At 38.9% G+C, this 24,088-nt stretch overlaps 1 protein-coding gene and 1 pseudogene across 1 annotated transcript in view; one reads left to right on the top strand and one right to left on the bottom strand.

Moving 5' to 3' along the window:
- ARHGAP42 (Rho GTPase activating protein 42) overlaps positions 1-24,088 on the bottom strand; it is a 284,843-nt gene that overhangs the window by 181,904 nt on the left and 78,851 nt on the right. Inside the window, exon 3 of the mRNA XM_060018066.1 lies at positions 7,474-7,535. Within this exon, the coding sequence (XP_059874049.1) occupies positions 7,474-7,535 (62 nt within the window). The remainder of the gene's footprint in view (positions 1-7,473; positions 7,536-24,088) is intronic.
- LOC132429013 (importin subunit alpha-8-like) lies at positions 22,278-23,917 on the top strand (annotated as a pseudogene).

Below are 24,088 nucleotides of genomic sequence, written 5' to 3' on the forward strand. Positions count from 1 at the left end.
AGTATGAGATTAGATCACTCCCTAACACCATACACAAAAATAAGCTCAAAATGGATTAAAGACCTAAATGTAAGGCCAGAAACTATCAAACTCTTAGAGGAAAACATAGGCAGAACACTCTATGACATAAATCACAGCAAGATCCTTTTTGACCCACCTCCTAGAGAAATGGAAATAAAAACAAAAATAAACAAATGGGACCTAATGAAACTTCAAAGCTTTTGCACAGCAAAGGAAACCATAAACAAGACCAAAAGACAACCCTCAGAATGGGAGAAAATATTTGCAAATGAAGCAACTGACAAAGGATTAATCTCAAAAATTTATAAGCAGCTCATGCAGCTCAATAACAAAAAAACAAATAACCCAATCCAAAAATGGGCAGAAGACCTAAATAGACATTTCTCCAAAGAAGATATACAGACTGCCAACAAATACATGAAAGAATGCTCAACATCATTAGAGAAATGCAAATCAAAACTGCAATAAGATATCATCTCACACCAGCCAGAATGGTCATCATCAAAAAATCTAGAAACAATAAATGCTGGAGAGGGTGTGGAGAAAAGGGAACCCTCTTGTATTGTTGGTGGGAATGTAAATTGATACAGCCACTGTGGAGAACAGTATGGAGGTTCTTTAAAAAACTTCAAATAGAACTACCATATGACCCAGCAATCCCACTACTGGGCATATACCCTGAGAAAACCATAATTCAAAAAGAGTCATGTACCAAAATGTTCATTGCAGCTCTATTTACAATAGCCCGGAGATGGAAACAACCTAAGTGTCCATCATCGGATGAATGGATAAAGAAGATGTGGCACATATATACAATGGAATATTACTCAGCCATAAAAAGAAACGAAATTGAGCTATTTGTAATGAGGCAGATAGACCTAGAGTCTGTCATACAGAGTGAAGTAAGTCAGAAAGAGAAAGACAAATACCGTATGCTAACACATATATATGGAATTTAAGAAAAAAAATGTCATGAAGAACCTAGGGGTAAGACACGAATAAAGACACAGACCTACTGGAGAACGAACTTGAGGATATGGGGAGGGGGAAGGGTGAGCTGTGACAAAGCGAGAGAAAGGCATGGACATATATACATTACCAAATGTAAGGTAGATAGCTAATGGGAAGCAGACGCATAGCACAGGGAGATCAGCTCGGTGCTTTGTGACAGCCTGGAGGGGTGGGATAGGGAGGGTGGGAGGGAGGGAGACGCAAGAGGGAAGAGATATGGGAACATATGTATATGTATAACTGATTCACTTTGTTATAAAGTAGAAACTAACACACCATTGTAAAGCAGTAGAAAATAAAATAAAATAAAATGGATCTATTAATAGCATACACCTGAGAGGGTTGCTGTGCAGATTAAATTAGGTAAAAATATAAGCAATTGTAGCAGTTCCTGGTACCTTGAAAATGCTCAGGGTCACTTATTATTTTGTATAGCAGTGCTTCACAATAGAAATATAATGCAAACCACATAATAACTAACACATCTCAGGTGCTAAATAGCCACAGATGACTAGTGTCTAATGTAACAGACATCACAGATATGCTTTTTAAATCTCTTAAGACTCATATAAGAGACTGAAATCTTACATCAATAATCAAATAATTTACGTTTGACACATTTTTTCTTTTTTTAATACAGATCTAAAACTATTTTGATTTTATCCCTCATTAACCCTTATATAGTACTGATTATGCTTTTAAAAAAAATATAATAACAACAACAAAGAAGTATAACAAAGGAAAGCAAAGGTTTCAAAACTCTTACAAAGGAAGTAATTATTAAGGTTACACATTTCGCCTCCTAGTACCTCATCTTTCTGTTGTTGTTGTTATTCCAAAGTAATGCCCAGATACCTAGCGTATTTCAGGAAAGTACTTTCGTTGCCCAAGGATGAAAAAGACAAACATGGGCTCTGAATAGAAAGAATATAAATCCTGGGAAACCTGAAGTGAAATCTGTAACTTTACACAGGTCAAATGTGAATGTTAAATATTATGGGTAATAACAGTAAAAATAAGAGGTTTCTAGTATTAATCAAAATGAAAACTATAAGAAACAAGTTCATCTACGTAAATTCTTCACGATAAACACAAGCTAAAATATTCTGAAGTTCTGGCTTCCTTAATTAGAGACAAAGATTTTTAAAAATCTACATTTCTACGCACACATACCCACACCCAAAACAAACAACACACATGCACACCAAAACTTTTTTTTGTCAAGGTCAGGAACTCTGAGTACCCAGAAAGTGAGGGCCCAGGGGCTGGGGTGGACCAGCAGCATAGGGTAAACAGATAATTTGGAGCCTCTATCCTGAAGAAGGCTACAGCCTCTGGTCCACATCCTGTAAGTTTCTATTTATTATTGCCCTGTAAGTTTCTATTTATTATTGCCCTACATCTCTGCGATAGCCAAGTGAATAAATGGGACTTCCAGCAAGCTGTCCAAACAGTTCTTCCCTGGTTCTCTTACTGATCCAAATCTCCTTTGTTGATTCTACCTCATCTGACCAAACTCTGGACTCCGCACCTCAGGGCTTGACCCTCCCACCTTTTCTGTCTGCACACTCACAGACTGGGTGGGTGATCTCATACATTCCCACAGCTTCAAATACTCTCAACATGTTGACAATGTCTAAATTTATATCTCTAGTTCCATCTGCTCCCCTGAACTCCAGACTCATACATATACCCAGATGCTCCCGCAACAAGGCTCCTTGGATATCCAGTAAACACCTAAATAGATTCAAATTTTAACTATTTCTCCTTCATCTCCTTCTTCATCCCAATAAAGAGCAACATATTCTACCAGGTACATTATTTTTCTTTTTAGCACTTACCTCCCTCAGACATAATTTGTTTAAATGTCTGTTTCTCCCCAGTAGAATGCAAGCTGCATGAAAGCAGGTATTTCTGTCAAAGAAATACCAAAGGGGACTCATTTAAACTGTATGGAAAGTGCAAGCCCCCAGGAGATATAGAAGGTGAAGTCTGAAGGACAAAACGGAACCAATCATGAGAGGATATAGATCAGGATGTTCAAGGCAGAAGAAATGACAAATGCAAAGGTCTAAATCCAAAAGAAGCTTGTAGAGACACACTGAGAGAAAGAAAGCCCAGGGAGATGGAGAATAGGGAACTAGAGGCAGAATAATAAGAAGGGAGGAATGAGGGGTGAAGTACAGTTCCAGGGCTTCAGGGAGAGGGGGATGTCAGGTCCAAAGGCCTGGAGGCAAAAGGGAGGCAAATTCAGTATTTCAATAGAAATAACAAAGGAGAAGCTACCAAGATCTCTTCCAGAAGGCCTCAACTGACCATTTCATGCTTCTCCAGAGGGTTCTCTTGATATGTTAATATTTGTTCAAATTAATTTTGAACAGCATGGGCTAAATGGCAGCATTTGCACAGCCCAGTCAGCTATGATCTGAAGTAAAATAGAGCAGTTCCTGTGGAGAAACGGAAACTGAAGAGATCTTACCACCAAGTTTATATGGCTTAGAAGCCCCTGTCTACATTGGGCACCGTCTCAGAACCTTTCCACCTAGACACCCAATTTATGACATTTCTAATCAAAAGCATGGACATGCTGCATTCCATGGGGAAAAACCCTTACATTTCCAATAAAGATGCACTTTTTAAAAAAGGCCTCTATCACTAATGAATACCATATCCCGACTGCAAGTAATAAGCATTTTACTAAGGCCATTATAAAGGGCTATTAAATTATTTCTTCTATTTGTCTTGTTAAAAGGCTGTTCTCTATTAGCCCCTTGATGGCAAGTGTCAATTGACATCTTGGAAAATGTCAAATCATGGAAGATGGGTTTTTGAGTGAGAAGTATGACAGGATAAACTATACCCTCATAAGTGTCTGAAATAGATATTTTCAAACTTACTCTGGGTCACTTTTTTGTTGCATTAAAACTATGCATTTTCAGTTGGCTTTAGCAGAGTTTGTTTTCAAAAACTCAATACTTAAAGTTAGTAAAGAGGAAGTTCCATTTCTGAAAATCAATGTTTCTTTAGGCTCTTTCTCTGCAAATAGACTTTAGGTTACCCAGATGATGTACTCAGTACGGTAAATCATTGGAAGCAAGAGAATTTGTTTAAACCGTTGTCCTTTTTCATCTTCCTGAGATTTTATTTTTGTTTAGTCACTGTTCTGACATGCTTAGGTTTTGGTTAAATTCAATTAATATACAATGTCATGATTTATCGCTAAAAACAGCATGATTAATTGACTTTATAATCAGTTATAGAACTCTTTTACACTTTCCTAGTACACTTAAAATATTCTACTTCCTAAATGAAGCACTACTTTTTAAAATACAAATTCTTTGCACAAAATCCATTACCAGCTGTACCTTCAGTTATAGTAACACCAAATGACTGGAAGTGTTGATTAAACACTCCAATATTTAGATTTGTGTGTTTAAATGATTACTTTTATATAATCTTTGTGGAAATGCAATCCATTAGTCTTTCATCTATAGAGATTTTTCTTCATTATTTTGCATTTTTTAATCTCAGACCTTCTCTGAAACAACATGTAAGGCAATCAAAACCCACAGTATGACTTCACTCATGAATGTTGAATTCCCTCCCTGCTCCAACACGAGAAATATGGCTAAGGGCAGAAATGAAGATCCTTGAGACACTATGAGCTGGTGGGCCAATCTCCATTTCCATTGCTTATGAAACACTCTACCACATTCCTCAGCCACTTCTTGGTTTGGGGGCTTTATCCTGTTACCATATTGGATGATCTCAACATCCTGCTCATAAAACATCCAAACTTCAGAGCTCAGCTTTCCCAATTTCTAGGGTCTTTCTCCCTGCTCAGCCACACCTTAACTTTATCACTATCTAAAGGAGCTCCATTGTCAAGTTCACTATGTTTCAACTGCCACTCCTGATCACAATGTCCTTGTCCTCTCTTAGAATCTTCTGTGTTCCTAGTTAACCTTCATTATAGGTAAGCAGTCATGCTTGCCCTCTCTGCTTCCTAAGGCTATCAGTATCCTCCTGCCTCAGTCATCACTGTACTCAATCAGGACCCATTTTCATTCATATCATACAAATCCATGTCCCTGTAATCCAACACCACGTCTTCTGTGCCAACCACCTACCTGAATCTGACCTCCCAACTGTTCTTACCACTCACAATCCAGGGCTCTGGGTATTGTTAGAAAAATCCATGAAAACATGGTTATCAATCTTTCCTGGACATATTCATGATGTTTAACTTCAACGGCTCTTTATCCCTGACCAGGAGTCCCTTTTCTCTTGTAGAACCTGCTCCTGGCTGTTCTAAACTGTTTCTACAATCTCCTCTCACAGCAGATGACCACTCCTTCCTAACACTGTTGTCCATCTGTCCAACCAACCAATTTACTGTCCAAAGCTCTATGTTTTAACCAATCCTCTCTTTTGTCCCAGCACAGAAGAAGAGCTTTTCCCTTGGTGCCTCCAGGCCTCTCCTCAGTGCTAGAAGAACATTCTCTTGGCTCTTTTCCTCCTGCAAGCTACAACACACTTTCCCATACTCTTATACATTTTCTATAATTATAGCCCATGCTAGTTGACTCATTGCTCTCCTGAACTATTTGCATAGGACTTGAATCACTCAACCCAGAACCCTAACTAACACGGGAGTTAGGGGCACAGTGGAAAATCCACATGTAACTGATAGTCAGCCCTCCATATCCACGGATTCAGCCAACAGTAAATTGTGTAACACTGTAGTATTTACTATCGAAAAAAATCTGTGTATACCTAGACCCATGCAGTTCCATCCCATGTTGTCCAAGGGTCAACTGTATTCTCCTGGTTCCCATGCCATTTCCAACTCTTTATTTTCACTTCTCTCTAACCACTCTTTCCCACTTCCATCATCAGCTCGTCTTCTGGGCCGTAAGTGCACATACCACCCACATCTCCCCATGGAACCTGAACTTCTATTGTATAGAAGTTTATGAAGGCTTAGGTATAAAGCACTTAAAAGTGTCAAGTCACCCCCACAGAAAAGCTTTTTCTGACCACCCCAGAGAGGGTCAGTCTCCCACAGTGGCTCATCTCTAACTAGAACAGATCATATTGCATGGCTATCTCTCTGATACTGGGACCAGACCTATGGTAGGCTGATGTTTCCTAAGAAAACATGGTCACCCCTCTCCACAACATTTCTTCCTTACCTAATATGTCTCCCACATGGCCACCAAATTAATCTCTCCTAAATCCCATATTGATCCTCTCATTCTTCTATCAAAAACTTCTAGCAATTTTCCCACAGCTTATAACAAAGACCAAAACTTCTTAGCCTGGCTCTTAAACGCCACACACACCCAAAACTACCAACCAATCTTCTACTGATAACTTCTAAGAACCCTCTGCCTTATTCTACAAATATACACAGTACTTTCTCCCACCTGTGGCCTCCGCTCAAGCTCACTTATGTAACTGCCATGTCTTAGTTGTGTGATTCTCCCTCAGCTCAGGCAATGTTCCCCAGGAGTCAGGGCCTCCTTAAGGGCACCCTCCTCAAATTCCTCTTCCTCACCTATTGAGCAAAATGACACCAAACTGCTGAGTTCTTAGCCCATTCAGTCCACAAGCCGAGAACTTTATTTATGTATATATATAACTCCCCAACAGGATGGTGAAGCCAGTGATATCAAAGATGATGTTTTAAATGTCTGTAACCCTCACTGTAACTGACAACCAACATCTTTACCACCATCAGCATTTATTTATAATGTGCCAGGTGCTTCTACAAATGCTTTACAACGATCTTGTGGGATATATACTACTATTTTTTCCACATGCGAATGGGCAGCCTGGGTCACAGACAGGGGCCTACACAGAACTTTGAACACAATGGGTACAAAATTATATCTGTGAGTGGATAAATGTATTACTAATAACCATGCTCTGATACTGCCACATAAGTTAATGTGTCAACGTAGAATGCTTTCCCATTCTTCCCAGCCCAGCAAAATCCTCTGAGCCTTCAAGACCCAATTCAAATGTCACCTTTTCAAGAAAGTCCCCTGCTAATACCCTGGCAAAGTTAGTTGCTCCTTCCAAAAACTGTCTTTAATACTTGTAATGTGTCTTCATTATAACACTAAGGTTATTTATAAGACTGCTCAGTTAGAATGGGTTTCTTCATGGCAGTTTGTTCAATACTTTTAATGCTCAGAACAACTAAATGGAAAGTAAAATGAATGTAATTTATATCTGCTGACCAAATGAAACAAAAAGAAATGGCATATCTTATTAGCAATATTTGATCATCATACTCACAAATCTTTTCTGTAACATTCAGTACATGTGTCAAGTTATAAAATCTGGTATGACTAAATCTAATTCAGAAGGTCTATTTTTTCTTTTAACATGTCCAAACAAAGCATTATTCTAAGAAATGGAGAAGAGACTTACCAGTCTTCTCCTTTCTTCTTCTACTGCGATGAGTAGTCTTGCAAATTCTTTTAGTGACTGAGCTATTTAGAAGATAAGTTTAAAAAAAAAAAAGCATTAACCTCTTTACATTGCTGATATCCAGTTGCACAAGAATAAACATTACAATAAAGATACTTATGAATTTGTATATATTCTGTGGTGTTATGTTTTTATAAGCAGGAAACAGTATATACAATAGGATTTCAATGACTAACAGTTATATATAAGAGATGTTTGTGTGCTACAAATTGAAGTTTAGCACATATCAAGTATAATATTTTTTCTTCAAAGGCACTAAGGGAATATAGTTTATATATTTAATAAATAAAATTTACACAGTAATAAACAAAAGTATAGTACTGGAATCACTTCTAAACAGAATCCTACAAATAATAAATTCATTAAATCTATAAGGAGCAATAAATCCAGTACTAAGATGTACTCAGTAGCAGCCAGTAATGCAAAGTCTCCCACTGACTTCTTTCTTGAAGCTCAACACATATACACTTAAAAACAGATTCTGTATTCTGTATTACTGTATCACTCTCATATCCAAGGTACTTTAGACCTTTGCTAGTCAGAATGGTCAGAGGACCACCAGCATAAGCATTTTGGGAGCTTGTTAGAAATACAGATGCTCAGGCCCCGGCCCAGAATCTGCATTTTAACAGGATCCCCAGTTGATCCCTTTGCACATTAAAGTTGAGAAGCACTGCCTTAGAAAACTATCTGAAGCTATATTGTTGAGGCTTGGGAAGTGTTCAGGAACTTTGGGAGGACAAACGAAAAAAATAAGTAAACAGGGAGTTACAATAGCATATTCTTCAAAAATGCACAGTGCCACACAGTAAACTGTGAAAGATTAATTTGTCGACATCAATTTCTGTAACTTATACTTAATGTGAATTATTAACTAAAGTTGGAATGTTTAGATTACAAAACTAACAAAAGAAATAAGGTAAATGCAAATTTTATTTTGATTTAAGCCTTGAACCTTCCCTTCTATGTCCTTATTCTTTAGGCTCCCACCTCTTCCTTCATCCATACTAATATTGAAAACATCCTGTGAGACCAGAAGTCTAGTAAGTCTGGCATAAAGTCTACAATAAAGGGAGGTGAGTGAGAACAACACATCAAGAGTCTTACCAGCAAAACTCATTAAGAAAGAGAATGAATATTTTCCATTTAAGAATTTAAAATTACAATCTTGGATTTTTCTTCTCTCTTTTCAAAACCACTAGGCTTACACTAACTAAGCTGGTTTGAAATTCTATTCCTATGATTACTTCACACCCTATTTTATTCAGTTACCAAAACAGAAATCAAAGGATTACCTGGGAGACTCACATTAATCTCATAAACACAGTAATGGCCTTAAAGTAAGTGGAACTTTTCTAAAGTGTTTAAAATGTGATTTTAATTTCTGCAGAAATAACTATCATTGCTACATTACAACCCAGTTTTGACAACAATAAGTTGAAGAGAAAAGCATTTTACAAATAGATAGAAGATTTTAACTGGAGTGTGCAACAGCATATTATATGTTTGTACTTTCAGTAAAGAAATATCCAGTCATCGTTCTGGCAGCTATCTACTGCCATTGAAGATCTGTTGATGAGACTGGAAAAAGTCAACAAAACTTTGAATGATGGAAGGTAATGTTAACATGCCTGCAGAGAAAGAAGACAAAAAGTATGTCATTCTGGGCTACAGAAGGAGAGGCAACAGGTACTCCTGAGGTGAGAAAATAAGAGGAGATGTAAATAGAAAGAGTACACTAGTTGAAAGTCTGTATAAGAAGCACTTTAACCCCAGATTTTTAACTTAACACCGCCTAACCTTTTTAATAAATATCAAAACAAAAACAAAAAACCTTACTCTCATATGCTTCCTTTTATCAGAAGCTATTGGTTAACACACTCTCACAAAACTTGGGAACAAAACATGAAAAGAAAACATGAATTCTAGCAAAGCAAAGAAGGAAATGGAATTCTCAGGACAACACAGAGCTATTCTAGGACAACAGTTTTGCCAAAGGTCCAGAGAAGCTCTTGTCTACACTGGAGCAATAGGTTAGAAGCTCCAGGAAATGTCTACAGAGAAAGAAAAATAGAACTGATCAATATCCTGATGTGTCTAAATGTAATGAGAGGAAATTTACACTCCTTTTTTTTTTTTTTTTAAAGAAAACTCAAAGGCAATTATAGCTAGTGAGCAAAAATATTCAGGGGGAAAAAAAAATTCCAGAAGTTCCAAAAAGCAAAACTTGAATTTGCTGCGTGCCACAAATATTTACATGGTATTTACATTGTATTAGGTATTGTAAGTAATCTAGAGATGACTGAAAGTAATACGGGAGGATATGCATAAGTTATATAGGTTATATGCAAATACTACAGGATTTTATATTAAGGACTTGAGCATTTGTGGATTCTGAAAGCTGCAAATACCAAGGGACAAGTGAATTAACTCCTGGGAAAACAAAGTTATACAAATAACACAATCAAAATAATTGAAATAACTGAGTTGTGAGTAATATGTACAAAATCACTGATATAAACATTAAAAATTAAATTCATTTTGCCAAAATCAAGTTTTAACTCTATTGAGAGAAAGGGAAAGGAGCATGTTAGATAGTATGAACTCAAGACATAGTGTGACAACACTATGAAGTGAAAGGATGGTATATAAAACTAAAAAAACAAAAAACAAAACAACAACAACAAGAAAAACTCAAGAAGTAGCAAGGTAATCATGGTCTTGAAAGAAACTGAGGAATGGCTAAAAGTTCAAAGTGGTCTTGAGACAGGAAAGAAGGGAGCAGGGCACCACCTTTAAAAGGATGACACAGCCATTAGGAAGAACAGGATAGGACAAAAACTGGTTAGAACCCATTAGGCCCAAGATGGCAGAAGACTGGACTTCCAGTAGACCTTGAGCCTCATTATACACTCACTGTAATACTTAGCATATGCTAAATGACACACCCACAGGTGCCATAACCGTAAAAGACCAAAAAATGGGCGGTGGCACAATTCCTGGAAATCTCCGCCCCTCCCCAAAATAGTTAGAATAATCCTCCCCCTCCTTAGCCTATGAAATTACCCAGCCCATAAAAACTAGCCACCCCGTATTTCGGGGCTGCTCTCGCTTTCTTAGACAGACCACATTCTGCCTATGGAATGTCTATCTCTCTAAATAAACTTGCTTTCACTTTACTATGGCTCACTCTTGAATGCTTTCCTGCGCAAAGCCAAGGACCCTCACTTGGCGGTGCATCCCAGGGACTCGCCCAAGACCTGGGACATGACCACCCTCTGATACCCCATTCTCCTGTAACAGTCTTTCTGAGGAATTAAGTGGCAAGGACTGGTAGAAAAGGAGATTGCTAGTTTTTGTAAAGCCTAAAAAATAATCTATAACTTTTTAAACAAATAATGAAAAACACTTTATTTTCTTATTAGCCTACACCCTAGGAGGGCACAGACCACATATTAATTTTCTCAAAGGGTAAATAAATATCTAGCACAGAGAAGCCTGTCAGCAGGTATTTTTTGAAATAAATGAGATTATAACTTGATTTTAGACTGACATGGGTATACTAGAACCTTCCAGTTGATCAACCCAGAAAATGTTCACTGGCCTACGTAGCAGCACCCTAGTGGTCCCAGGGAGTATTTTACGATGATGACTTCAGAAATCCAAAGGTTTCCCCAAGGTAACTGCTACTCCAAAATTGTGGTGTTGCCTTAAATCAGATTTTGGTTACAAGGAAGGAAACTCAAAGTTCTCATTTTGCTGCTGTACCTCTTTGTCCAAAACTTAATGGCCATTTTCTGCTTTACTTGAATGGTTTTCTGGTCTGTTTCCCTTATAAATACTATTTATAGACTCAGTATGACAATAGTAGATTATAATGAGGAAGTCTGGGGAGAAATTTTAACATTTGCAAAAGCAACTGCTTGTCTGGTTCCTCACAACGAAAACGACTCTCCTTCCAGCAGTTTTCTGGGTCTGCCCCAATTTGACAGTAACTTTTGTTCCCTCTTTTTCTTTGGTTCATTTTTCAGGGAAATGACTTTAAAAAAACTAAGACTGTTCTCTCTAAATATTATAGTCCTAGTTCTATAAAAGCATACTATGTTTCTTGGTCCAAATGAAGCTTTCAGATTCATCATTTGTTCTATAAGAAACAGTCAGGAACACTAAATAATTTATTTCATGAATTAGGGACAGTGGCCTACTAACTTTTTAAACCCAGATCTAATGTTTTTCCCTAAATATTTTTCTTTATAACGATGTCAAAGTATCACATTAATAGTTTACTAAGCACAACATAACAAGGAAAGAAAACAGAAATTAACAATCCTATAACGCAAGTATAAAATAATTCAAGGTATTATCACATAAATTGGGTTTTAAGAGAAAGGGCAGATGGATAGCCAGTCACTTCCCTGCCTGCCCCACCCTCAAAGTCTAACAGGTACCTCCGACACAAATCAGGCAGATCCAAGCTGCCTAGTTAGTGTTCCTCAGCAGTACTCTAGAGATTAGAAGCCAGTATTAGAATCTCTGGTGCATGAGACCCACAAATGCCTTAAGAGGCCATGAAAACTAGAGGGAGTCTATTCTCCACCAGACCTTGGGCACAAAACATACATAAAATGACTCTCTCGGAACTCATCACAAGGCCTTATACAAAATGGCTATGGATTTTGTGACTGCTTGAGCCACTTTTATAAGACTTTGCTTAAGCAAAATCTGAAAACATTTTTTATTACATGCAAATTTCTGATACCCGAATATTTTCTCTTATAATCAATTATTTGTGATGCTCCATATTTTATTTCTAAATATTCACATAAATAAAAACCACTGCAGTATCTGATTTGGGGGGTCCAGACTAACACTGAATATAACAGCTGGTCCTGCAATGATAGATCTTGACGATACCTAGGTGGTATGAAAGGAGTTTGATTTAGTGAGAGTAATATTCCAAAAACAATACTTAATACACAGTGGGCTTTCAGTAGATGAATTTAACAATACATTCCCACCATCTATTTGCTCTATAAGGAGAAACATACCAACTCTTATTCTAGACTTCATAAAATATTATGAAAAGGATAGGCCAGATACTTTGGAAAATTATGTTAGCTATCCACATTCTTGCCACCTGCATGAAACTTTCCTGGCTGTATTTGCCAGTAATAATCTTTCCCCTTCCTGACCATCTGGACCATGAGATTACTGGAGAGCAATCAAAATGTAGCTTTATATATAAATTTTAACTTTCCAAAAAAATTATTGAGGTCAAGAACACTGCTATAGGTTTCCTTTTTACCTCCACAATGTGATATTGGAAAAATACTTTTGGAACAAAAGAAATCTATTATTCAGATGCATTTATCACGGGTCCCAAGAGCATAAGCATTCACAAAGACAACAGTTGAATTATACCTAGATGGTGAAGAAGTACGATAATGGCTTCTGTATTTACCAATATCGTAAATTCTGAAACATTCCTGAACTGTATAAAATATCTATTTCCTAACAAATTTTTTCAGCAGGCTTAAATTCATCCTACTATTTCTAACTGTGGAAAATCTGTTTAGTGTCTGGAAGTAAGAATGAGCGAGAATAGAGAAAATTATTCCCTGTTCATTGTTGATATAATTCCACAACCTTAAGTACTAAGCATTATATACTATTAAATGTTTCAGCAATTGAACAGTTTGGGTTTACAGATTTCACAACTATAAGAACTGAAAGAGCATGTCTCTCTCGCATCTAACCAACATTTGTATCATAGTCAGACAATGATGTGCTACATATTTCTCCTAGGAGTCTTTCCTCAAACCTAAACAGCATAAACACATACTCAAAAAAAACAAAAAAGTACAGATCACAAATCAGTGACATATACAATTATGTCCACAACACATTTTTTTCACTTTATTAGAGTGAGCAAATCACTTACGAAGTTCAGATAATGCTGATGAATAGAGGGGAACTGGGTTAGCAGTAGGATTTAGACTTGATTAAATCTCAAGGAAAACATGAAAACCTGTAAAAGTCTATAAAAGCCAGATTGCACCAATGCAATCATATTTTATAAGTCCAGATGATGCCCCAACAGTCGCTTGACTTTTCTATTTGGGTGTGAGTAGGCTCTGTCAAGCTTTTTCTCTGGCACTGACTTTTCATGAAGAATAGGAGCAAGGCTATAAAACATCAGTACTGAACTGAGGATCTGAGCCAGAGCAGGTGAATCCATCATATCCTTCTAGGCCACATGGAGAATTATTAGAATAGAATCAACCTACATAGCCAAGGGACACCCAGCATTACACTACAAAAGCATGCAGTGACCTAACAGGACATCACATCAGCAGTTCAGGCCTGGAACTTCCACTGAGGGAGTTTTAATTCTCTGAACACTAAAAAGATCAAAGGTAGCATACTGGCTGAAGTATCCAGTGGAAAGTTTGGGTTCAGGAACAATTTAACCCATAAACAGAGCAGGCAGCAAGGTCAGCTTGTGGCATGCCTGAATAATAAATACTATGTCTACAAAACAGAGTGATATAAAAATTGACACCAACTCTCCCACCAGATATTGCAAGTCTTTGGTAACAATTAATATCCCTGCTGACGGGCTGTCCACTCTGTCTGCAATATTGGCATTATTTGCAACCACAAACTCTAGTTATTAGTTTCCAAAAGCCACAACATCAGATAAGATTTTTCCACTCTATTTGTGGCTTCAAGCTCCATGGATGCCTAGTTGCAAAGCCAATAAATTGCTTCCTAAACCAACAGAAAAAAAAAAAAAGTCACAGGCCCACTGTGGAATGCCGACAGGTCACTGCAATACACCCTGGTACTCAGAGGAACTGATCTTTCTTCTAGAGCTTCACAGCCCAGCCTGGTGGAATCCAAGGTCTCACGAAAACACAGGCAAATTTAGTTCTCTCTGAGGTAACTAAACTGGGTTCTCCACAATGTCCTCCAGGTGGTCAGTCTTTTTTTTTTTCATTGCCAAACAAATCAAAAAGCAAGATTAATCTTGAAAACAAGCCCCTGAAAACTGGCATTTACATTTTTTTATATCCTACCAATGCATCATTGTGTAGCATTGTATTCAGGTGAATTGGGTTTCAGTAAATATGAGATGTATCAAGTTGGAAGAGCATATTAGATATTATTTTGGTAATAAAAGGTTAATATTATAGCATAGTTTTCTAATTAAGCATTAAAGAACAATAAGAAATGCACAACCTGCAAATGAAAACAGTCGTAAAATTAAACTTTTATCCAGTTGACCAGGTACTCTGCAGACTTAGGAACTACCTTTTTTCTGCTTCATCACTTGTTCCATACTGCCATCAGCTATGCTATAATCTGTCTGTCCAGTACTTGGATGCCAGTGTAGACTCTGAACAGGACACAGGAACAGAATCCTCACTTTGGAATCCACTGGCTTAATATCAAGTGATCTGTTTCTGCTTTCTCTTGTTCCTGTTCATCCTCTAACCATATTAGCCAGATTCTTTGCAGGGGTTCTAACCAGTAATATGTCTCCTTACTACTGTTACAGATTGATAACTACTAAAAGTGAGGAGAATTATGATTCCAAGACAAAAGTCACAGTGGATGCACAGAAATAATTCTAGACTATATGTCTAATGATTTTCCTTCATATACTCTCTCTGAACAGGGATAGGACCTTTCAGTAATATCTGCTTTGAAACTGCCAAACTACCAGGTAGTCTGAGAATTCTAGTATTATCTCTATATATAGACAGATAGGTAGATATAGATATAGATGTATAGACTGGGCTTGTTATTTTATATAGATATAGATATAAAGTATATAACAATTCACATAAGGCCAAGTTTTGACAAATGAACACATGCAAATACAGAAAGGTGGCCTTTCAACTTTACACAAGTCCAAAATTTGATTCCAGCTGGTTTCTCCCAAGACTTCATCCCACTACTCATTACTTCAAATGAATTTCATCTGAATTCTAGTTAAATTTTTTTTGTTTTTTACTATGAAATTTTATGTTGATGCAATAAGTACTGTTGTGCATGACATCGTCTACAAGCCACATATATATATTTTTTTCCAAGCACACATATTAATTAGAAAATTAAGAACTGTGCTTTTCTGATGTTGCCTGTTTTTAGTTTTTGTTTTGTTTTGTGGTGTTTGACCTGTTTCCCAAAGCCAAAACAACTCCCAATTCAGAAAACATTTTCCCAAGATGTAAACCACTCCCACTTCAGAGCACCTCTGCCAAGAGGTAGAGATGTTACATAAACTGTATCATTTAATGCCCACTCAATGATATGAGGTACTGAAGTAAGTGTTACCTTCATTCTGCAGATGAGAAAAAGGTCAATCAGCTGGGGTAGCTTGCCCCATGATCTCACAGCTAGTAAGTGGAGAAGCAGGTATTCAGTTTTGAATGTTTGATTCCAAAGTCTATTCTCTCCCAGCAAACCATTATTGCGAAAGGAGTGGGGTGGATAAAAGGTAGTGCCAGCCTACTACCCAGCTCCATTACAGAAAAGAAGAGGCTTATCATCTTTAAAGGCAAACAGAGCCAGAACTATCTGTGCTCAGAGGATAATCAGGCGCCAAGTATCCTGCTTTAAAGGGAACAATCAGTAATTTGCTGCTAACAAACAAGCATTTACACCAAGTGCACCCCCACCCCCATCCTTACTGCCATTAGGAACTGACCTCCCAACACTTCTTCACATTCCACAAAGGCTGAAGCACCCCATTCATACTCCTCCTCTGCACCCAATGCTCCTGCCACCACCCTGCTGAAGCTTCAATATCCGCTTCCTTGTCCAATATGCAGCCTCTCTCTTCCACAACCTCTTAACCTCTAATGACCTTCCCTCTTCTGTAATTCACACACCCACAAGGACACGAAGAGTTCAAGCGATCTAACCCCTCTGCTTCTGCTTCTTGGCAATGCTTTTATTCAACTCTAGTTTACTCCTAATCTTATTTCCCACAGTGGCCATCTAAAAAGAATTTTCTCCTTTCTCAAGAACCCAGCCCCAAACTTCCCTCACTCACACCAGATGGCCTGGCCTTCTGCTTTTCTGATCAACATGGTCTCCATTCTTTTCAACTTGCCTGTCTCAGAGGAGGGGCCCTCTTCCTCTCAAAAGCTAACAACTCCCCAAGAAGCTTCTAATCTCACCCTTTTCCATATCCATCTCCATTTTTTTCTCTCCCGCTCTTATTTCCACCAGCACTCTTCTCTCCTCACAAGCCATTTCTCCTCCTTGTCTACAAACTTACTCCAGTGGACTCCCATCCTCATGAAGGAGGAAGACAGGAAGACCTGGGAGTGGGGAAGAAGGAGCTTTGGTACCCGCACCAGCATGGTGCACAGCTCTTTAATCCTCACAACACCCTACGAGGCACTCACAAGTAAAACACTCAAATCTTCTATCACCATTCTCCTACTTTTCAAATAATGAAACTGATATGTAGAGGTTAAATAATATGCAAGGCCATAGAGCTAATGACTGGCAGAGCTAACCTCTGAACTCAAATTAGCTCATCTGAAATTTATATACACTTTCCCTCTATTCTAGGCACAGTCGCACAACCCCACCTCACTAGTCTAAATTTAACAAATCTGATTATATATCCTGGGAATTTCTACTAGGAATTTTGTCTGAATCTCAAAACTTAACATGTACCAAAACTTAACTCATAATTCTGCTCCACCCCCAGGTACCCTGGCCACATATAAACATATAAATGGGCCCCTAACACCATTCTCCTAGTAACTCGAGTGATGGATTATCCTCAGTCCTTCCTTCCACAGATTCAATTGCCAAATGCTGTTGATCTCTCTCCTCTACCCTTCTTCCATACCCATGTAAGGGTATCACTTCATCTTTGCTGTACTATTCCAACAGCCTAGTTATTGGTTTCCCAGTTCCTATGGCTCCAGCTCACCCTATGTAGTAATGGTCAGAATAAAATTCCTAAAGGGCACCTTTGATTGTGTCATTATCCAACTCGAAAACTGAATGAGTAAATAAAGTCAGAAGTCCATATTGCAAATGATTTGGGGCCTCCATGATGTGGCTCCAAAGTACCTTTCCAACTGTGTTAGCTTGAGATGCTACTACTTCTGATCTCTTAGTACTCTGAAACTACTAACATTCCTATAGTATCCCATTTCCATGTCTTTCCTTTAACTACTGGGTTGGCCAAAAGATTCTTTCATTTGGTTTTCCGTAAGATGGCTCTAGTAGCACTTAGTTGTCTTTAACTTCATTTGAAACAATTTTGTTAGATTGTACGTGACAGCCGTCATATCAGAGTGCATTCTAAAAAAGACTTATCAAAACTGGCGAATTTTTGTGTAGCCATTTTAATACTGAAGATGGAAGAAAAAAAGCAACATTTTCGGCATACTATGCTTTATTATTTCAAGAAAGGTGAAAACACAACTGAAATGCAAAAAAGATTTGTGCAGCGTATGGAGAAGGTGCTGCGACTGATCGAACGTATCAAAAGTGGTTTGCGAAGTTTCATGCTGGAGATTTCTCACTGGATGATGCTCCATGGTCAGGCAGACCAGTTGAAGTTGATAGCAATCAAATCAAGACATTAATTGAGAACAATCAACGTTATACCATGCAGGAGATAGCCAACATATTCAAAATACCCAAATCAAGCACTGAAAATCATTTGCACCAGCCTGGTTATGTTCATCGCTTTGATGTTTGGGTTCCACGTAAATTAAGCGAGAAAAACCTTCTTAACTGTATTTACGCATGTGATTCTCTACTGAAACATAATGAAAACGTTCCTTTTTTAAAACAAATTGTGATGGGCGATGAAAAGTGGATACTGTACAATAATGTGGAACAGAAGAGATTGTGGGGCAAGCAAAATGAACCACCACAAACCACACCAAAGGCCAGTATTCATCCAAAGAAGGTGATGTTGTGTATATGGTGGGGTTGGAAGGGAGTCCTCTATTATGAGCTTCTTCCGGAAAACCAAACGATTAATTCCAACAATTACTGCTCCCAATTAGAACAACTGAAAGCAGCACTCGACGATAAGCAGCCAGAATTAGTCAACAGAAAACGCATAATCTTCCATCAGGATAACGCAAGACTGTATGTTTCTTTGCTGACCAGGCAAAAACTGTTACAGCTTGGCTGGGAAGTTCTGATTCATCCACTGTATTCACCAGACATTGAGCCTTTGGATTTCCATTTATTTAGGTCTTTACAAAATTCTCTTAGTGGAAAAAATTTCAATCCCCTGGAAGACTGTAAAAGGCACCTGGAACAGTTCTTTGCTCAAAAAGGTAAAAAGTTTTGGGAAGATGAAATTATGAAGTTGCCTGAAAAATGGCAGAAGGTAGTGGAACAAAAGTGTGAATACATTGTTCAATAAAGTTCTTGGTGAAAATGAAAAATGTGTCTTTTATTTTTACTTAAAAACCAAAGGCACTTTTTGGCCAACCCAATACATTTCTTAAGCTGTATCTTACCTAGACATTGGGACTCAGCTCAAATAACATCCTCTTTTTAAACATCTTCTGATGTCCCTTCTCCAGCTTTGGTTCTCTCACCACATTTCTGTTCTTACTACTCTACCTAAAGCACTCAGCACATTCTCCTGAGTAATATAGTGATGATATCATAAAGCTATTTTTGGACCCCCTTCTATTAATAAGGGTACAAGAAGATCTTATTCATGTTGCATGTACCAAATTACCCATAAGGTTCTTTGCACTCAGAAGATATTATTAGTAGAGAATTCCAGAGAATCCAAAGTCAATATGAACTAAATGACATCTTATATGGGATTTTAATTTGAAAAGTTGATTTTTTCCTTCATCCCTGAGTAATCTGCACAGCATCTACACTGGCCCATAAACACTATCTCTCATTCTAAGATAGACAGATAGACAGATAGATAGATAGATAGACAGACAGACCAATTTGTTCTGCATAAACCAAAACCTTTTTTCAGGCTGTCAAGGAAAAATGGTGCAACAAATGACCAGGTTTCCCCACAAACACATGGCTTCTATAGCCTCAGTGGCTCCACTGGCAAAATGCTAGGCATCAGGGATCTGGTGACCCACAAAGCACTCCTCTGGAACAGACCTTTTCCCAGTTTTAGTACCTTCCCCAGTTGTGCCTCCCTCCCTCGGTATAAAGCACAAGTATATTGTTTAGAGTAACAGTTTTTCCCAGGCTGCATCAGACAACACGAATCTCCATAAAATGAAAAGCTCCTAATGTCTCAACGCAGAGGATTCTACCTTAGTTCAGGTCTGGGGGTGAAGCCCAAGAATCAAAATTTTAAGGTTCCCCATACTTGATTCTGATGCTAGGCAGCTTGGCAACTGCTGACTTTGTGGCGGGGGTGGGGGGGAGGAATGCATGCTCTTTGTGTGAGGAGTTAAGAGTTAAAAATATATTTAAATAGAAAACAGTAGATACGCGTGACTGTGTGTGTGTGTGTAATTGTTTAAGATAAGATTTGGAAGAATGCTCCTTGCCTGAAGCACATCTGTACTTTCAATGGCAGAAGTGGTTACTCGTGGCCCTCTTGGTAATGGAAGAAAGAGAACACTATGTCTGAGTCCTAAGAATGAAGCAGAACCTGAAAGCTCTTCTCTCTACAGCCCTCCGAATCATGACTCAGCAACTATCCTGAATTCTCTCAATGACCGAGAAATTACTCTGAATTACGCTGTTTTTTCCCAGCCACATATTCCTTGATAACTATCCAAGGCAAGCTTTTCTTTCTTTTGTAGGCCTGTTATTCAACTATTTTCTTGCTTTCCTCCTCCCCCACCCCAAGGCTGTCTCCATTGCTCATATGCTGTCCTTGCCTTTTGCCAGTGAGTTTTCATTAGTCTCTGGGTGCCCACGTCCTGCCTCCTAACTCACTTATTTCAGATACAGTCTCCAGGACTATTGCCTTTATGGTCCAAACCTTTTAATGTCAAAATTGAAACTGTAATTTTATTATTTCATTCATATTTAGAAATGTTCTCTCTAGGTCCATTAAAAAAAATGCTGATGGACCTAGAGTCTGTCATACAGAGTGAAGTAAGTCAGAAAGAGAAAGACAAATACCGTATGCTAACACATATATATGGAATCTAAGAAAAAAAAAAATGTCATGAAGAACCTAGGGGTAAGACAGGAATAAAGACACAGACCTACTAGAGAATGGACTTGAGGATATAGGGAGGGGGAAGGGTAAGCTGTGACAAAGTGAGGGAGTGGCATGGGCGTATATACACTACCAAACGTAAAATAGATAGCTAGTGGGAAGCAGCCGCATAGCACAGGGAGATCAGCTGGGTGCTTTGTGACCGCCTAGAAGGGTGGGATAGGGAGGGTGGGATGGAGGGAGACGCAAGAGGGAAGAGATATGGGAACATATGTATATGTATAACTGATTCACTTTGTTATAAAGCAGAAACTAACACACCATTGTAAAGCAATTATACTCCAATAAAGATGTAAAAAAAAAAAAAATGCTGATGAAGGCAATCCTTGACTCAACTCTGAACTGGCAAAGACTTCCATGCTATAATTCATCACATATATTGAATCCAGAATAAACCTCCTAAAGGGCAACTTCAATCACAAGCCTCAAGTGTCTCCTGAGGACATGTAAATTAAACTTGAGATTATGTGGCAAGCCCTCTGCGATATTCTGTGACTCCCAATCCTTGTACAACAGCTAAGAAGATACCTTTATGGCTTTCCCTGGTGGCGCAGTGGTTGAGAGTCCGCCTGCCAATGCAGGGGACGCGGGTTCATGCCCCGGTCCGGGAAGATCCCACATGCCGCGGAGCAGCTGGGCCCGTGAGCCATGGACACTGAGCCTGCCCGTCCGGAGCCTGTGCTCCGCAACAGGAGAGGCCACAACAGTGAGAGGCCCGTGTACCACCAAAAAAAAAAAAATAATAAGATACCTTTACACCTTTTGCACCAAATGGTTTCAAATCCAGAAACAGGTCAATGTTTACATAGTCATATAAATTTGATTGATCACATAGGGAATGGAGGGTAAAATGAGGTTCATTTTATAAGTAGTTTACAGTAATACCACTATCTTGAAATTAGATATCTGTATATTAAAAATACTAAAGAAAAATTTTAACTAATCTCCCTTCTTTTTGTATCTCTATAGCACTTATGGTCTAATAATATATAATGAAGTTATGTATTTTATCGTCTAACTCCTCTGACTAATGGCAAACCCATTAGGGTGGGGATTTTTTTTTTCTGTTTTGCACATGATGTGTCTTCAGCACCCAAACGGTGTCTAACAAATCTCAAGTGCTTTATTGAATGAATGAACAAGCAAACTCAAAGTTATGACCCAGGAGCCAGGTGATCAAGGTTCTAATACTTGTGTGACTTTAGAAAATAATTTCACCTGCATCTAAATCAAAATGACAGATTTAGCTCCCATGTTCTCCAAGGTCTCTTTCTACTCTACGATACTAAACTTGCGATTCTAAGAAACCAGGCCAACATTTCTGTCAGAAGTAGCTCTTTCTGATAATTCAAAAAAAAAAAAAAAAAAAACAGACAAAAAGAACAACAGCTTGTGCAACTTCCCATCTTCCCACCCCCATATGTACATAAAGAAGGTACATGAATTATCCTAGAACTAAAGAAATGCAGCTCCCCAATAGAAAGATAGAAACTACTCCACACCAAGAAGACAACTGTGACACGATACTAAATTCAAAAGCTGTTTTCAAAGTGGATGCAGAATTTACATGATATTCAACATGGGTGGATCAACTCTATTAAGCAAAGCAGGAAATTAACCAACAAAGGTAGAATCTATGCACCTACCACACACATGGGCCATGGCTTACCTTTCTGATACCTAATATTTACCAATATGCAATAAAACATGTTTCTGTTCCTGAAGTCATCCCTTCACCCCCACTTGCAGCTCGAGGCAGCCTGGGCTCTGACCAACATTACCTCGGGGACTTCAGAGGTGACTCGCACCGTTGTGGATGGAGGGGCCATCCAGCCCTTGGCTGAGCTCCTGTCTTCCACTCATATGACTGTGCGTGAACAGGCAGTGTGGGTCCTTGGTAATATAGCAGATGATGGACCAGAATTCAGAGACAACGTTATCTCGAGTGATGCCATTCCACATCTGCTGACCCTGGTTTCATCAAGTATACCAGTCACATTCCTGTGCACCATTGCGTGGACCTTGTCCAACCTGTGCCGGAACAAGAACCCGTACCCTTCTGATCACACGGTGAAGCAGATGTTGCCCGCCCTCTTTCACCCGCTATGGCACCCAGAGGTTCTCTCGGACAGCTGCTGGGCCCTGTCCTACCTCACCGATGGCTGCGATGCACACATCAGCCAAGTGGTGGACACAGGGGTCCTGCCCAGGCTGGTCGACTCATGAGCAGCTCAGAACTCAATGTCTTGACCCCCTCTCTGCGCACTGTGGGGAACATTGTGTCACGGGGATGGACCACCAGACCCAGCTGGCCCTGGACACGGCCATCCTGGCTGTGTGGCTCCAGCTCCTCACACACCCTCACTCCTCCATCCAGAAGGAGACAGCCTGGGCCCTAAGTGATGTGGCCGCGGGGCCCCGCCAGCACATCCAGCAGCTGGTCGCTTGCAGTGCGCTGCCTCCCTTGGTGGCTGTTCCAGAAAACGGAGAATTTAAAGCCCAGTGAGAGGCTGTCTGGACAGTGGCTAACTTCACAACTGGGCGCACCGTGGACCAGTTGATCCAGCTTGTCCAGGCTGGAGTCTTGGAGCCTCTAATAAATCTTCTCACCATCCCAGACACCAAAATTGTTATCATCATCCTCGACATCCTCTTTTTATCCTCCAGGAAGAAGAAACTGGCACAACCTTACCAGACCAGGACCAAGATGGTGAATTCTTAAAGCACTTAACAAACACATACCAAAGCTCCACAACTCCTAAACCAGGGACCAGACCCAAAGAGTCACTTCTTTAAGAACCCCTTCCCCTTGGTGTACCACAGATATAAAGCTTTTAAAACTGAATGATAATAAAATTTTCCACACTTTCACCTCCATCTAACAACAACAACAAAAAATGCCATGTGTAAAGGTTATGGGCAGGTAGACAAGACCTAATAGGCCATGTTAGGGATGTGGAATTTCAACCTGAAGACAATGAGAAGCCATTTCAGGGCATTAATCAGAGAAATGACATCATCTTTGCATTTTAAAAAGATTACTCTGACTGCCTTTGGAAGAAGGCTGCCCCAGATGAGATTTTCTTACAAGATGGAACTTGGCCATTTCTCTGGGTTTGTGCCCAGGAGAAAATGGGGCATGGGTAGCTTGACTTTATAATGTAACCTATGGATACCTGGTTTGTTTATTTGTTTGTTTTAATGCACTTGCATTGACCCACAGAACCACAGTTGGAGTACATCTCTTTTATTTTAGATATGAATAGAATGGTGTTGGTAAAATTGGAATCATATGGTTAGTTTATAATTTTAAGCCTGAAGCATGGCATATGC

Source organism: Delphinus delphis, chromosome 8, assembly GCF_949987515.2.
Source record: "Delphinus delphis chromosome 8, mDelDel1.2, whole genome shotgun sequence".
Taxonomy (NCBI): Eukaryota; Metazoa; Chordata; class Mammalia; order Artiodactyla; family Delphinidae; genus Delphinus; species Delphinus delphis.